Source organism: Elgaria multicarinata, chromosome 21 (genome assembly GCF_023053635.1).
Source record: "Elgaria multicarinata webbii isolate HBS135686 ecotype San Diego chromosome 21, rElgMul1.1.pri, whole genome shotgun sequence".
In the NCBI taxonomy this organism is placed as follows: Eukaryota; Metazoa; Chordata; class Lepidosauria; order Squamata; family Anguidae; genus Elgaria; species Elgaria multicarinata.
Genome location: NC_086191.1, coordinates 11,449,332 through 11,463,756, shown reverse-complemented (window position 1 = coordinate 11,463,756; position 14,425 = coordinate 11,449,332). Strand labels below are relative to the sequence as shown.

General features: G+C 48.6%; 2 protein-coding genes across 3 annotated transcripts in view; both read right to left on the bottom strand.

Moving 5' to 3' along the window:
* Positions 1-1,383: 1,383 nt before the first annotated feature.
* Positions 1,384-7,769, bottom strand: LOC134412219 (calmodulin-1). 2 transcript variants are annotated; one of them, XM_063146067.1, is made up of 6 exons: positions 7,674-7,769; positions 5,008-5,038; positions 4,337-4,480; positions 3,345-3,451; positions 2,463-2,598; positions 1,384-2,046 (listed from the first exon to the last, which is right to left on the bottom strand). In XM_063146067.1, the coding sequence occupies exons 3-6, from the start codon at positions 4,404-4,406 to the stop codon at positions 2,018-2,020; spliced, it is 342 nt and encodes a 113-aa protein (XP_063002137.1). In that variant the 5' UTR covers positions 4,407-4,480; positions 5,008-5,038; positions 7,674-7,769; the 3' UTR covers positions 1,384-2,017. The 2 variants fall into 2 exon arrangements, with proteins under 2 accessions (XP_063002137.1, XP_063002135.1); XM_063146065.1 differs by lacking the exon at positions 7,674-7,769 and adding an exon at positions 7,484-7,637.
* Positions 7,770-9,712: 1,943 nt separating this feature from the next.
* Positions 9,713-14,425, bottom strand: part of SLC3A2 (solute carrier family 3 member 2) — a 28,995-nt gene continuing 24,282 nt past the window's right edge. The window contains exons 8-11 of the mRNA XM_063146272.1: positions 13,952-14,141; positions 13,549-13,692; positions 11,765-11,884; positions 9,713-10,872 (exon numbers count right to left, since the gene is read on the bottom strand). Of these exons, the coding sequence (XP_063002342.1) occupies positions 10,528-10,872; positions 11,765-11,884; positions 13,549-13,692; positions 13,952-14,141 (799 nt within the window). The 3' untranslated portion in view covers positions 9,713-10,527. The remainder of the gene's footprint in view (positions 10,873-11,764; positions 11,885-13,548; positions 13,693-13,951; positions 14,142-14,425) is intronic.

Here is a 14,425-nt window from a genome sequence, read left to right as displayed (position 1 = left end):
AAGCAGATCTTCTGCCCCCGGAAGCATGCTTCCCATTTAAATCAGGAAACCTGTTCTAAGCGGATTCTCAACTGAGGGATCTCCAATAAGGAATTCTCAGCACCCTTACAAAAAATTACATTTCTCATTTTAGAGATGGCACGACAGTTAAATCCCATTTCAAGATACTTTAAATTTGTAGCAGAGATATTCCCCAAACGTCTTGCCAGCTGCTCCTCCTCCTCCTTCACAATTTTTGCACTTGGCAGCTGTTTCATTTGGGGAGTGAGGGGCAATTGAGTATACGTGTGTGTGTGTGTGTGTGTGTGTGTGTGTGTGTGTGATATATATATATATATATATATATATATATATATACCCACGTGTGTATGTCTTAACTGCCATATCCCCCCACTCTGTGCTGAAGAGGTGGTGGTGGATTGGGTGGAGTGTATTCTGAAGTCCTTCTCTTAAGCAGCACAAACAGCCAAGAACCAGCCATCAGGGGCATCTCGTCCATGCAACCAAACCATGTGTATTTTTTATTTGAAAATAAAAACCGCCTCTGAAGCCAACGTGTCTGCCTTTCCTTTGGCACCGGGAACCCTCGCCTCCCTCTCCCATTTGCCACGCGCACGGCTCTTACACATGAGAACAGATTAATTCACCCGCCTGGATGAATTGATCTTGATAAACACGGTTGGTATACTGGACCCTCGGCCTAGGCCAAGTGTGGCCGAGGAAGTCTGAAACATGATATGTACAGGTTTGATGCAACTAAACCCGATATGAAAGCTCAATCTCTGGGTTGGTCTGCAGCTTTGGTGCAAGAAACCTCTTGTAGAGCAGCCGAAAACAAAAGTGTATGTCAATTTAAGGGACACACTTGACTCAATACGAGCTAGTGGGCAGCCCTTTCAATGCCCCCCTGGGGATCCACTTAGGATTACTATCATTTGCACACAGGAATGCACACTCTGGGTGCCAGTGCAAGGGGCAGGGGCTCACTTCTATGACTTGCAGCTTATTCAGAGATCCAGAGCCTCTTTCCCCACCCAGCTTGGACACTTCCACAGCAAAACCAAAAGCTCCACAGACCCCTGCCTTCTACACTCCCCCTTTGCAGGCTGAACTACCATGCTGGCTCTCTGCCCATTGCTAAGTGACCCACAAACTGAAGAACCAGGAATGACCCCCAGAGATGATGCGCAAGCTTACATGAAGCAGGAGCTGTGAGAAAATCCTACTCTCTACTTGGGAGAAGATGGGAGTGAAAATTGGCTAGGAGCTCCTTCAAGCGGAAGGGGACGATTAGAAAGACCAGTTTCCAAGTTGCTGGAAGGAATGACCCACCCCAGGCTGCCTTCATCCCACGATCACTATATAAGCACACTGGGCCCACCCTTTTGAAACACAGACTTTATTCAAAAGAAGAGGGGAAAAGAAACCAAACACCAACTGGAATGGAACAGAAGCATTCCCTGAAGCCGTTGGAAGGTAAGAGAAAAGGAGGGAGGGGAGCATGGCGATTATTAGATTAACAGTTACAATATACCCAAGATATGCAGATATTCCCAGGAAGACGACTGCAGATGGCAGAAGGAGGCACTCAGCCGCACACAACAGTCCATGGATGCAAAGGTTACGTGCTGGCTGGGGTTGTGGTCTTTGGAGGGACGGAGTAGGTGCAAGGCAGGGATGGAGCCAAGAGGGGAGGACACCTTCACCATTCCTACCCCCACCCCCTGCCAGGTCACCCAATGCTAGGAGCTTAGCCCCACTTCACCCCTCCTCATCAGGGCTTGAAGTTGGCTTCCTGCTGCCCTAGTTTCACCCACCACAGGCACTACCATGTAATCCAGGAGGGGAGCAGGGAGAGGAAGAGACAGCAGAGAATGGCCACAGACTGCTAAAGCGTCAATGAAGCGTGAGTGCCACACAGACAGGAGGGGCTGGATTAAGAACTCTATGGTAAGCAAACCATCCTTCCATACTGTACAGGGGAGGGGAGGGGAGGGGAGGGTGCCAGCTGCTTTTCTTATTTGGCAGTCATCATCTGTACAAACTCTGCAGGAGAAAGGAGACAGGAAGGGGAAGGAGATCAGGACTTTCCAAGACAGGCACCATTCCAAACTCATCACCGAGCAATGAATTAGCCTTTGTTTACACAAGCAATTATCCTGAGAACAAGAGATAGAATGTGCACGCGTGTGAGTGAGAGAGGCGTATTAGCATGGCAGAATCTGCCCAGTTATACGTAATACAGTAGCACTCATGGGAGTCTCAAAACCTAAGATCAACACAAGTTTTTAGCCCAGAACTTCAGAGTTTTCTCTAGAATGACGTGGGGACATATATTTTTTCCTGCACAAGACCAACAAATTAATGGGACTTCCACACAAAGATGGAGGCTCTGTGGAACTGCCATGTCCCCATGCCTCAAAATGCTACCACAAAGATACCATTCATTTATGCCGCCTCACCTTCGTAATTGACCTGTCCATCCCCATCTATGTCAGCTTCTCTGATCATTTCGTCAACTTCTTCATCCGTCAGCTTCTCACCCAGGTTGGTCATAACATGACGTAGCTCTGCAGCACTAATGTACCCATTGCCATCCTATAAACGGAACAAAGAAGGGGTGGGTTAGATGAAAAGGAGCCAAGGCAATCTCCATCCCTCAGCCTAACCCCAAAGCCACAAAGAACTGTGTACCAGCAGGAAGACAGGCAACATCGTATGATAACCTATTACTCAGTCAACAGTAGGTGTCCATTTCATACACAAATGTATGTTGATACTTCCTTGTATTTAGCAAGAAATTACCATATTTACAAAATATGACTTGAGATGTCAAAGCAGGTGGCACATCTGTGATCACCTGAGCAATAGATTCACTGTAGCCTCATGTGAGCCAAATGTGCATCGTGCAATGCACCCAGCAATCGGTTGTGGCCAGATGTTAGGAAGAAGGATCACAGAGGCTGACCATCACAGAAACTTCTTTGCCAGTATTAGACTTCACACTGAGGAATCTTAGATAAGCTTTCCAAAGAAACCTCCCAGGGTTCCTAGGAGCACATTTGGTGGTTTTCAATCTCCAGCTAAAGAGCACCAACTTCTCTTGCATGACGACCTTCACCCAACACTACGGATTTTTATTCCGAAGAAAAATGAAGAAGAGCAGCCAAAGGGACAGAAAGGCAGACACAACCGGACTCTGCATCTTAAACAGTGGCAATATTTATATGAAGTTCAAGTCTGTCCTATAGCTAGAACAGCATATCTAACCAACCAGCATTTTGGTTCCACTCAAAAATTCCCATCCTTGGGCTACTTGGAATGTCTTTCTGATCAGGCCGTACCTTGTCAAAAACTCGGAAGGCCTCGCGGATCTCTTCCTCACTGTCTGTGTCCTTCATCTTCCTGGCCATCATGGTGAGGAATTCTGGGAAATCGATGGTGCCGTTTCCTGTGGAAGGGTCAGGTCTTTAGTGTTGTGCCTAAATCACCAGCATAACATTAAGGAAGTCTTGCATACTGGTCTAAAGATCTCTAAAGATTACTACTGTAATCTCTCATTCCCATAGGTCAGCCACCAGAGCAAGAGGGGAAACCCAGTTTCAGGTATGTGTTAGAGTGACTGAGGGGAGTAAGAGCCAAGGGCCACAGAAGAGCGTGGGTGGCATTAGTTGGATGGCACGTCCCTGCATTTATTTATTTATTTATTGCATTGCATTTCTATACCACCCAATAGCCGAAGCTCTCTGGGCATGTCACCACCAGTTAGTTTGCTGCCTCCACTGGATTACTATGTAAAACCTAAGAACAAAAAAATAAACTGGAGCAGGACCCCCTTGGGCAGTCAGTGAATAGTCTGGACAGCTTCTGACAAAACTCTGCAACTAGGCCAGGTTACTCTTTTGCTTGATAGTTCTAGATGGCAACTCCAATGCCGGGCAAATTTCAGTCCTCACATTGCTGCCCAGGGTTCTACAATGTACTATGGAGAGGTTTGCTGGTACTTTAACTCAAAGGTACAAAGACGGATGGTTTGAACCACATCTTCCATTTTTGGTTCAGCCCAGACCTATGACTACAAGCCCAACGAGAATAGAGGCCTTCACATCTCTTAAGGTACAAGGACTGTTACCACACCCGAGATCTTTCAAGAGGGTGAGCTATGACATCTGCAATAAACCTGTGGTTTTCCCATCCAAACTCACCTAAGAAACTAGACAATCCTAACAAGGGCCTGGGAAATCCAGGATTCAGAGTGCCCATTCCACCATCCACCCTTTTCTTGTGTGTCCTCAAAGATCATCCCACCCAACACCTCGAGGACTGCCCTGCTCACCATCGGCATCCACCTCGTTGATCATGTCCTGCAATTCAGCCTCTGTGGGGTTCTGCCCCAGTGAGCGCATCACAGTGCCAAGCTCCTTGGTGGTGATGGTGCCATCGCCGTCCTTGTCGAAGAGGGAGAAGGCCTCTTTGAATTCTGAGTGGAAGTGACCAGGAAGAGAAAAACGCAAGCTCAGAGTCAGGGATGCCCCATTTGACCTTGGTCAACAAGCCTCATCCACCCAAACCCAAGCTTCACGTTCCTCTCTCCCAAAGGGACACTGGGAAGTACATTTCAATGAGAGAGTGCTAAGGGCTCTATATCCATGGTCTCTTGGCAGAAGCCACGGGCTACTAAGCTGGTTTTAAGCCTGTTTAAGTGGGTTGGGTTGATGTGGCCAAGAAGTATTTCAAATCCTTGTTCATCCTCGAAGCAACCCTTTGCATTTTCCTGTTTTTCACAGGAAGGCAGCAGAGGGTCTGTGGGATCGTGTGAGAGCATCCTCTCCCAAGTTCTCTCAGTGAATTGAGTTCAAGGCCAAGGGAGGATTTGGATGGAGCACCAAGTCCAACATTAATTGCTGGTTCTCTAGGTGCTTATGTCAGCCATTTGGTATTGCCAGCTCTTTAGACTTTGACCAATCCTACCACTGTTCCCATGCCCAAGAAACAGAGAATTCTCACCTGCAATTTGCTCCTCTGTCAACTGATCAGCCTGCACAGAGGAGAAGGGTGGGAAGAAAATGAGTTACTTCTGCACCCCACTTTCCAGACCATGACAGAACCCAGAGTTTCTCTTTCACACGTGACACCCCTTTCTCTCACTCATACACATACACACACACCCCTTGTCTCCTTCCAAGCTCCATGCAGCTGCTGCCTCCACCTTCTCCTCAAGACTCACATTGACACACAACCCAACTGCAGGAAGTAATTTGGACTGAGGCAGACCACTATCACAAGGCTGCCCAAGCCTTCTGCCCCCAGGAAGTACAAAACTCCTCCCTGCCCTACACCCCTCCACTCACAGGTGGACACCCTTCCCACCTTTCCTGTACTGCTTGTACTCTTCAGGTGCCCTTGCCTACTGATCCCACTTATAGTGCCCCCTAACCCTTCCTTAAGTAGCACTGACATCACCTGTTCCAAGTTCCTGTGCCAATAACCCACTTTAGATTGTCAGCACTTTTCTATTTATATAAACATCCATGGTGCTTTCTAGCTCTAAAAACAAAAAGAAAGGTCTCTGCCCCAGAAAGGCGACAATCTAAATTTCGATAGTGGAAACAAACAATGCAGAGTGTGGAAGTGACAGGGAGAAAATGGTTTCAACACACTTATCCTGTGCCCCTCTCCATTTGAGGGTCACCACCATTGCCTCCTACCCACATTACAGCAACCCTTTCAATCGTCCCCTTTTTAAAATCATACAGGGAGTTCTTAATCCTCCCTAAGGGAAGTTCCTCTTTCCAGTTTCCTAACTGTACCTCCCAGCCATTTCCTTCTGTAATGGAAACATTGGGGGGGGGGGAGCACCTTGACTTCCCCAAATAGATTGTTCTTACTCCATCTCCCATTCTCATCTCCCCAATAAAGAGGGCAATGCCTTCAAGAAAATCAAAGAAAGTCCTGACGTTCCTCCCTCACATTCTCATTTATCATATATGTACCCCCTCATTTCCAAGATGTCCCCACATCCAAATGCCACACCCATTCATTCATTGCCAGCAACTCATTTTTAAAGGAGAGGGGATGTCCTAAGCATGGTCATTTTCCATCTCCTCTAAAAATGCACACACACACCATTTTTACCCTCCACCACATAAACCTATTTTCAACTCCAGATGGGGTCCAACACCAACTTCTCTTTTTCTCAGGGGTCCAGAAGTCCACCCTTACAAAATTATTGAGTTATCAAGGTTCTGTAGCCACCTTTAACTCAATTGCACCCCTTTTGTGAAGACCCCACACACTTCCCCCCCCCCACCTTCCTAACCACCTACTCAGGAATCCAAAAAAGAATAGAGCTTTGGGTACTGGGTGGTACAGAAATGACATAAATAAATTAACGTCCACACACTTTATCACCCTCCCTCTTCACTATATCACTCCTTTCTTTTAGGGGCCACATTTTCTTCCCACCTGACCCCTCCTTTTTATTAGCTGCCTCTTCCTAGTCCCCCATCCTCTCACTTTCCCTCAGAGGACCCGCTTCTCATCACCCCAACATGTATGAGCCCTTCTTCCAGTTACAGGTCCCCATACCTTTTACTCTTTCACTTCCATACCATTTCATCAAATCCCCATCTTTATTTTTAAGGGAAGGGTGTGGCTTGTTTGGGGGTACCCTTTTATGACTGAGCCCCCCACTTTTTAATAAGCCCTCCCCAGTCAACTCCAATCCTTCTCTTCACTGTGGGGGGGGGGAGAGAAACTGCAGACCCCCCCAAAACCATGACCCACTTCCCCCAGCTTTAAGACCATATGTGCATGCATGTGTCATGTACAGGATTTTCCTAGATCCCCATCTTTTATTAACCCCTCCATTTCCAACACTCCAAAATCCACTTTGTGGTGAGGTGTGCACGAGCGTGTGAGACACCGTCTCCGGCCTCTTCCCCTTTGTAAGCTTCCACCCTAAAACACACCCTACTTTTGGGGAGGCCCTAGCCCCCCCTCCCCATCCACGACCCCATTTCCTAGCTTTTCCCATTCCACCACCACCCCTTTTATAAGCTTCTCCACTTTCGACTCCACATTCACACCCACTGCGATTTGCACGGGAGGGGGGGGCTGCACTTTTAGCCCCTCCCACGTTCTTCACCTCCATCACGCCGCTCCCCGCTTTAATGAAAGGGGGAGGGCCCGATTCGCCTCCCCCATTTGAGACCTTTCATGGGGGAGGAGGGAAAAATCTTCCTCCTTCCCCCATAGAGGCCCTACATTTTAGGAGTGACCCGCCTCCCCCAATGAAGACCCCCCCTCACAGGGGGCAAGTAAGGCCTCCAACCCCCCCCCGCCCCAATATTACTCTCGAATGAAGGGTGGGAGCCCTGGCTCCTCAGCCCCACCTCTTCTGAGGGGTGCCCCCCATCCCCTCAGGCTCTGCCCCCCATCCCCTCAGGCTCTGCCCCCCATCCCGCCGGGCGCGCGCGCTCACCATGGTGACGGGGGTGGGGAGGGGAAGTGGCCCTACGACCTCTCAGCTCTTGGCTGCCGTCCGTCTCCCTCAGCCCGGGGCGGAGTCGTCGTGGTCCCCGTCCCCGTCGCCGCCCCCTCCCCTCTCTCGCGCGCCCTCTTTTCCAGCGGCAGGCGGCAACCCCGTTCCTTCGCGGGCCGGAACGCCTCACTCCCTCTCTCGGCGCGCGAGCGTATCCCTCCGCCCCCGCAAACGAGTCCCGGCACTCGCCCGCGGCATTGAGCTCTCCTCTTCCGGAGGCAACTGCAAGGCCTCGAGCCTGTTGCGCCGCGCCCTTTAAATACCGCTCGGCTCCGCCCCCTCCGCCGTCACGTGGCCCGCCGCCCACCGTCCCATTGGCCTAGCCTCACCTGCATTGCGTCAGGGGAGGCTGCTTAAAGGGAAAGAGGGCGGGTGGGCCGACTGAAAAAAGTACATAGTTGGGGGAATGAACGGGGGTAGGGGTTTCAAAGAGGAAGTCTACACGGGAAAAGGAAGCACTCACGGCTTTTTTTTATAAGGGGGGGACTTAAAGGGGAAGTGTGGCTTTAAATGGGAGGTCGGGATCAAGAGGGATAGTAATTAAAGGAGAGGGGCTATTAAAGGGGATGGCTGCTAGGTGTGAAAGTTTAGAAGGGGAAAGTTTGGGCGATAGAAATTGGTGGTTCTTCTTTAAATGGGTAATATTTAATCCTTTTCTTCCACTCTTTCATTGGGCTTTGAAACCAAATAATGACATTAGCAGAGGAAGAATTTATTTTCAAGAGCCAAAGAAATGAAATAATTAAAAATTGCAGTGATTTAAACAAAATGTGCATCCTGTCGTGGATTCCCAAGGCACTGACAAAGAGACCAGTGAGATACTAGCAACAGCTTTATTGTCAGCAGCAAGACAGAGTTGGCACAGCTGTAGCAACTCTCCAAAAGAAGAGGAGAGGGCGATGGCTGTCCTGACAATCCGGGTTTGAAATGTTGGCAGTGAATAAGAGGGCTTCTCTGCCCAGCCAGACCGATCCCTTAGCCCAGCCTTCTGCGATCTGGTGTTCTCCACATAATTTGGACTACAACTCCCATCATACCCAGACAATATGGAAGCCTGCTCAGCCCTTGGAAAGCACTGACATTCGTGAGGGAGAACCCTCTTCCTTAAGCATATTTTACAGAAGAAAATGCAAAAATGCAGTTCCCGACATACCTAACCTGAAGTTGGTCTCACCAAGTTCAGTGGGACTTACGCCCTTCTTAAATGCATTGCAGCCTTGGACTGTGATTGCCCATGTACTTGCATAGGGCTCACTGAGCACAGCATGTTATAAGTGAGTATGCAATAGGACTGATGATTCTTTGATTTATAGAACCAAACAAAATCATGGAAGTCTTCAGGTTCTCCAAAATTCTCCATCACCAAGCATGATGGAGAACTGGAGAACTCAAAAGATTGCACGCTTTGTGGAATTTTGTTTGGTCATAGTAAAAATTATACATTTTGGATATCTTTTTTCAGGGGCGAGCACATCCACCTTTTTTTTTTAAAAAAAAAACTAGAAACCTAAGATCCACCAACTAAAGGCACAAAAGTTACACCTTTAGAATGAAAGAATTCTGTACCCAGGAATTTATTTTGAGTACCAGAACTAAAAAGGGTGCACAAAGATGCACTCCAGGTTTTCGCTCCATGCTTTCTTTTCAGTGATATAATTAAGGAGGGCGGCGGGCAGCAAAGACATCATTGCCCAGTTCGAACACGGTGGCTTAAACATGGTGGCTTGTTTAAGCCAAACACCATTTGCCTAACCACCCATGCTGACATAGCTTATGTCGTCTGAATCTGGGCTTGTTGGAGGGGAAGCAAACTTCAAACAATCCATGGCTTTTTAACCATGTAAACCAGAGGTCATTGTTAAGTTACTGGGAGTCAGACATTCTTGTTGATCTTCTCCAGTTCACCCAGAGATCTACCTTCCGTCCCACCCCTGGCCTAGAAGATAGCTCAACTTATAGCTGTTCTCCCTATTTACAGATGTTAAGCTCAGCCACAACGGAGAGGAAGAATGAATCAAAGAAAGGTCCCTGGCCATCATAGATGGACTGAATGGAGGTGGGATTTATGCCCCACTATTGAATGGAGTGGGATTTACAAGGTGTACTGACAGTGGCTGTGGCTGTGCGTGCACACACACCGCCTGAACAGAACACTACAGAACTCAGAAAGCAGAGAGAGAAGTTTATTACATTTGTTCCATGCCAGTCTTCAACAGTATTGGGACAGCTTTCCCCCACAACCTGGTTCCCTCCAGATGAGTTAGGATTCAACTTATCTGGAAGAAACCAGGCTGTGGGTTGGGGGAGATGATATTGGAGAACGGGACACATACACACATGCTATGCCCCTGCAGTAACATCCATTCGATTTAGGTCAATACAAAAGCTTAAAAGGGCATGGGGCATGTTGTTTGGGTTTTTTTAAAAAAGCAGATAGCTATGATCACCACCTTTCAGGGCAGAACATTTGTCTAGGAGTAATGAAATGACCACATACACAAGTAGAAATGACCATGGAATCCATTGTCAGAATTGTCCTCCTGGACAAACCCACCCACACAATGCACTTTATGGGGGGGGCAGGGGGGAGAAGGTGGGACATTTATGCTATTGATGCAGCGGTAGGGGGAACTTGTGGCCCTACGGGTGCTCTTGGACTCCCATCAGCCCCAGCCAACATGGCTGGCAGCCATGGATAAGGGAAGCTGGAATCCAACCGCATCTGCAGGCCCGCGGGTTCCCCACCCCTGCTACAGAGGCTCTTCCCCCACAAATACTGGCAAATCAAGGAATGTACAAAAGAGCGAAGGAAGAAGGAAGGCAGGGGAAGAAAGGAAACACATGAGAAAGTTCAAGATGATACAGGAGAGAGAGAGAATGGTGTCAAAGCTGCTCAAATGCTGCCTCCGTACAAGGACAGTAGCACAGAGCCCCCTTCTGCTCCCACCACCAGAACAGAAGTGGGGGTGGGGTTTGAAGAGAAGTTAGGCCACATACACAAAAGTGAGCATCAGGCCTTCCAAGGGAGCCAACTTCAGGTCTTTGACACTCAGCTGCTGCTTCTCCCGCTCTGGATGCGTGCTGAGCTCCACGGCAACTTCCGTGGGGAGGTGAGGGTGCGTTATGGTGAGGGTGTTCTCCGTGGGAGCCAAGTTGAGCACCACCAGGTAGCGTTTGTTCTGGTCCCAGACCCGCAGGTAGGCCAAGACGTCCGGGCTACCGCTCTGAGCCCAGGAAAATTCACCGTGAAGGAGGGAGCGCTCCTTCCCTCGCAGCTCACTCAGCTGCCGGAAGAACTTCAAGAGCGACGTCTCGTTAACGCTTTGTGACTATTGGGGATGGGGGGGGGGAGAGAAAGGAAGAGATCAAAGAGGCGTTAATTAGAAATATCAACCATTTCCATCACTCTTTAGCACACTGGTACAAAAATCCTATTTATCTTATAATTTATATCCCACTTTTCTGCCAATTAATGGCGCTTAAGGTGGCTAGCAAGAAAATCGGATGAAAAACAAAATCTTTGTTAAAACGTAACACAAGGACAAATACATTAAAACAAAACAATAAAAGAAATAAACAGCACTAAAAAAAAAACCCTGTCAGCAACAGACCAGATGATGATGATGATGATGATGATGATATGAGCTCAAGTTAAAGGGAGCCAGATTCCAGCTGGACATCAGGAAAAACTTCCTGACTGTTAGAGCAGTACGACAATGGAATCAGTTCCCTGGTGAGGTGGTGGGCTCTCCCACACTAGAGGCCTTCAAGAGGCAGCTGGACAACCCTCTGTCAGGGATGCTTTAGGGTGGATTCCTGCATTGAGCAGGGGGTTGGACTGGATGGCCTTGTAGGCCCCTTCCAACTCTGTGATTCTATGATTCTATGATTATTATTTGTATCCCGCCTTTCGCCCAATACTGGGCCTCAAGGCGGCCTTACGAAATTTTAAACATATACATTATATGCCAAAGGCTTGTCTGAATAAAAACACGTTTGCCTGCTGGCGGAAGGACAACCAACTTAGGGCGCAATCCTATGCATGTTGAGACGGAAAACAAGTCCTAAACTCCCAGCATGCCCTAGCCACACTCTTGGGCATGATCAAAACCTGGGCATCTTAAGAACTTTAAGAGCCCCTTGCCAATTTGAACTCGGCCCCCACATCCTCCCTCTCATCCCAGCAGCTCAGTTTGCTCCCCTGCTCCAGCTTCTCCTCACCTCTACTGTGACATTGCTGGCTGTCTTGTTGCCCTGCTGCTGCTGCTGCTGCGCCCCTTTCGAGAAGCCAAAATCGGCCGTATTGTCCCACTGCATGAGAGTGAGATTGGACGCTGCAGGCTGGATGGAGAAAGGGAAACATTTAGCATGGCTGCAACGTGAGCAAAATCCCCATGGAGAAAACGTTCATGGGCCCCGACCATCACCCAAAACCAGCATTTCCCAGCAAGCCGTGGCACAAGTAGGTTGTTTTACAATCTGGACTTATTAGTTCAATGGGGTCGAGGGTAGGTGTTCACTTGTATTATTTCACTGACTCCAAAATGTGGTAAGCTAGCCCTTCTGCATTTGGGGCCCTCCTGCTCGTTCAGTTCAGGGGGGGGGGGGCTGAGCCTCTGCCTCAAAGTACTCCCCTTATGGCGCCACCAGCAATATGAAAAATAAAAAGGCCAGAGTGGCAAAACAATGATACGTATGATGAAAAACCACTCATTCAAATCCTACCCTGTCCCGTTTTCACGCAAGGGTTTGGAAGTTTGCATTTTGGGAAGTGACGTGGGGGTGAGGGTGGGAACCGGTCCCTTAGAATGCTGCCTGCTCGAATTCTGCTCCCCATGGAACATTTCTGAAAATGGCCCAACGAATGGATGTTACCCCTTTAGCCTCCACCCACAGAGCAGCTGGGTGCTGTTCATGCAGCTCCGACTGGGAGCCATGGGAATTCTGGCACAGTGTTTTTCAAAAAGAACGCTGCAAGCTTCTGGCAAGAACTGGGGTTACCCAGCAAGGGGCAAGGAGCAGCAAGTTCATGGACATTCCCAACCCCCTGGGCACTGTTTCCCAGGCCCCCAAACCTTCTGATTTATTTATTTATTTATTTATTTATTTATTTATTTATTACATTTTTATACCGCCCAATAGCCGAAGCTCTCTGGGCGGTTCACAAAATTTCTCCCGTCTTCCAAAACAAGTGTCCCCACATTTCCACGTTTATGACTGCAATCAAAAGGGCTGAAAAATGGGCCTCAAAAGTAAAGGAAGGGAAATTTATTTGGAGGCCCAATTCAGCCCAGCCATGGACTGGCTGACAGGAGTTCAAACCTGTCAACAAAATAGTCACGTCCCCTGACCTGGAAGCCGGAACACCGAAGTTCAATGCATTGTGTGCCTGTCTGGGGGGTATGCTACAGTGAATCAGTTGAGACGGGACTATGCTCTGCACATGTTCAGAGATACCCTTCCTACATGTACTCTAGAGCTAAGCCCCTATATTCAGAAATTGGTTTCAGGGAGAAGCCCGGGTTCAGATTAAGCCCTGTTACTGCCCACAGGAAGTCCCTTTCCCAGTTTCACAAACTCTCCCTTCCAAATTAGTTTTTCCTCACTTTTGGTCAGACTTTTGACCACTCAGCCCCAGAAGCTATATTAAGTGCCATGATTCCTAGTGAAGTATTGCCTCTGATCATGTGCAGAGTACATGTCTCTTTCCACACCCACCCTTACCCATCCTCCCAATATTGGTTAAAGGGTCAGGGTTTCCAGATCACAGCAGACTTAGCCTCAGATAGCAACTCTCTTTTTCAAAAAGCGCTCTTTAGAATATTATGTTTTTATTTTCACATTTGCTGTCCTCGTGACTGCAACACGAAGTTTGAAATGCAGGGTGTCAGGGGGGAAATTACACCCACCCTCCCCAAACTTTCTTGCACAGCATCCTAAAAATGATCTCGGCTCCTAGATCCCTCAGCCAAGCCCTTTCCCCACCCCCTGGCATCAGCCCCTACCTTGCCCGGCAAGTCCCGCAGCCCAATTTCATCGCCGTAATCGGTGAAGGGGGTCCCCTGGAGCGTGTAGAGCAGCATATGGTATAGGCGAAGAACCTGCTCGCCCATTGAATTGGTCAAGCGCCCAACATCAGGTCTCCCCACCTGCAGAAAGATAGCCAGTTAGCATCCAAGCCTAAATAAATAAAGAGTTTCAGCAGGGCACTTCCCCAACCCATCACCCTACACTTCATGGTCATTATGGACACCCTGGAAAAATCTAGTTTGATCGTTCAACAGATCAGGCCTCTCAGGACCTTAGCATCTTACCCTTCTTAAACGCAGAGAAGTGGCAGAGGCTAGCTACATCTCTATCTCTGCCTTTTGCCCACACACTGATCTGATCCCCAAGCCTGAAACTCACGCTCCAGGCAGGCCACTTGTCCCCAGCTGCTAGAATGTAGTTCTTGATCATGGTGGTGGCAGCGTTTCCTTCGCCAGGTTTCACCAGCCCCTGCAAGTACTGGCTGGTCAGCAGATCCACACCCGTAGTCTCGTTGAGGAGGGAGAGGATGCCCTTGGCGTCCTGCTTATGTGTCGTTGCAATCAGCACCCTGTAGAAGGAAAACAGAGAAAGCTGTCGAACATCCTACAACTCTCAGCATTCTGCTGGCTGGGAAACGCTGGGAGTTGTTGGACTTTTTCTTCTGTCTAAACATGCATAGGATCGTGCCCTAATTCCTTTAGTCTGCCCTGAATTTCCCACTATTCAGCTTCATCGGGTGAGCCTGGGTTCTAGTTTTATGAACACCGTTTTCTTATATTCCCTTTCTCCACACCATGCATCATTTTATACACCTATATCATGTTGCACTCCCGTCCCTTGCTTGACTTTTGG

What these genes read in the sequence shown, in the direction of transcription:
- LOC134412219 (XM_063146065.1), bottom strand. An exon ending in GACAGAGGAGCAAATTGCAG is followed by an intron (nt 4,481 to 5,007) that starts GTGAGAATTCTC and finishes ACTTCCACTCAG; the next exon opens with AATTCAAAGAGGCCTTCTCC. An exon ending in CAACGAGGTGGATGCCGATG is followed by an intron (nt 3,452 to 4,336) that starts GTGAGCAGGGCA and finishes ACCCTTCCACAG; the next exon opens with GAAACGGCACCATCGATTTC.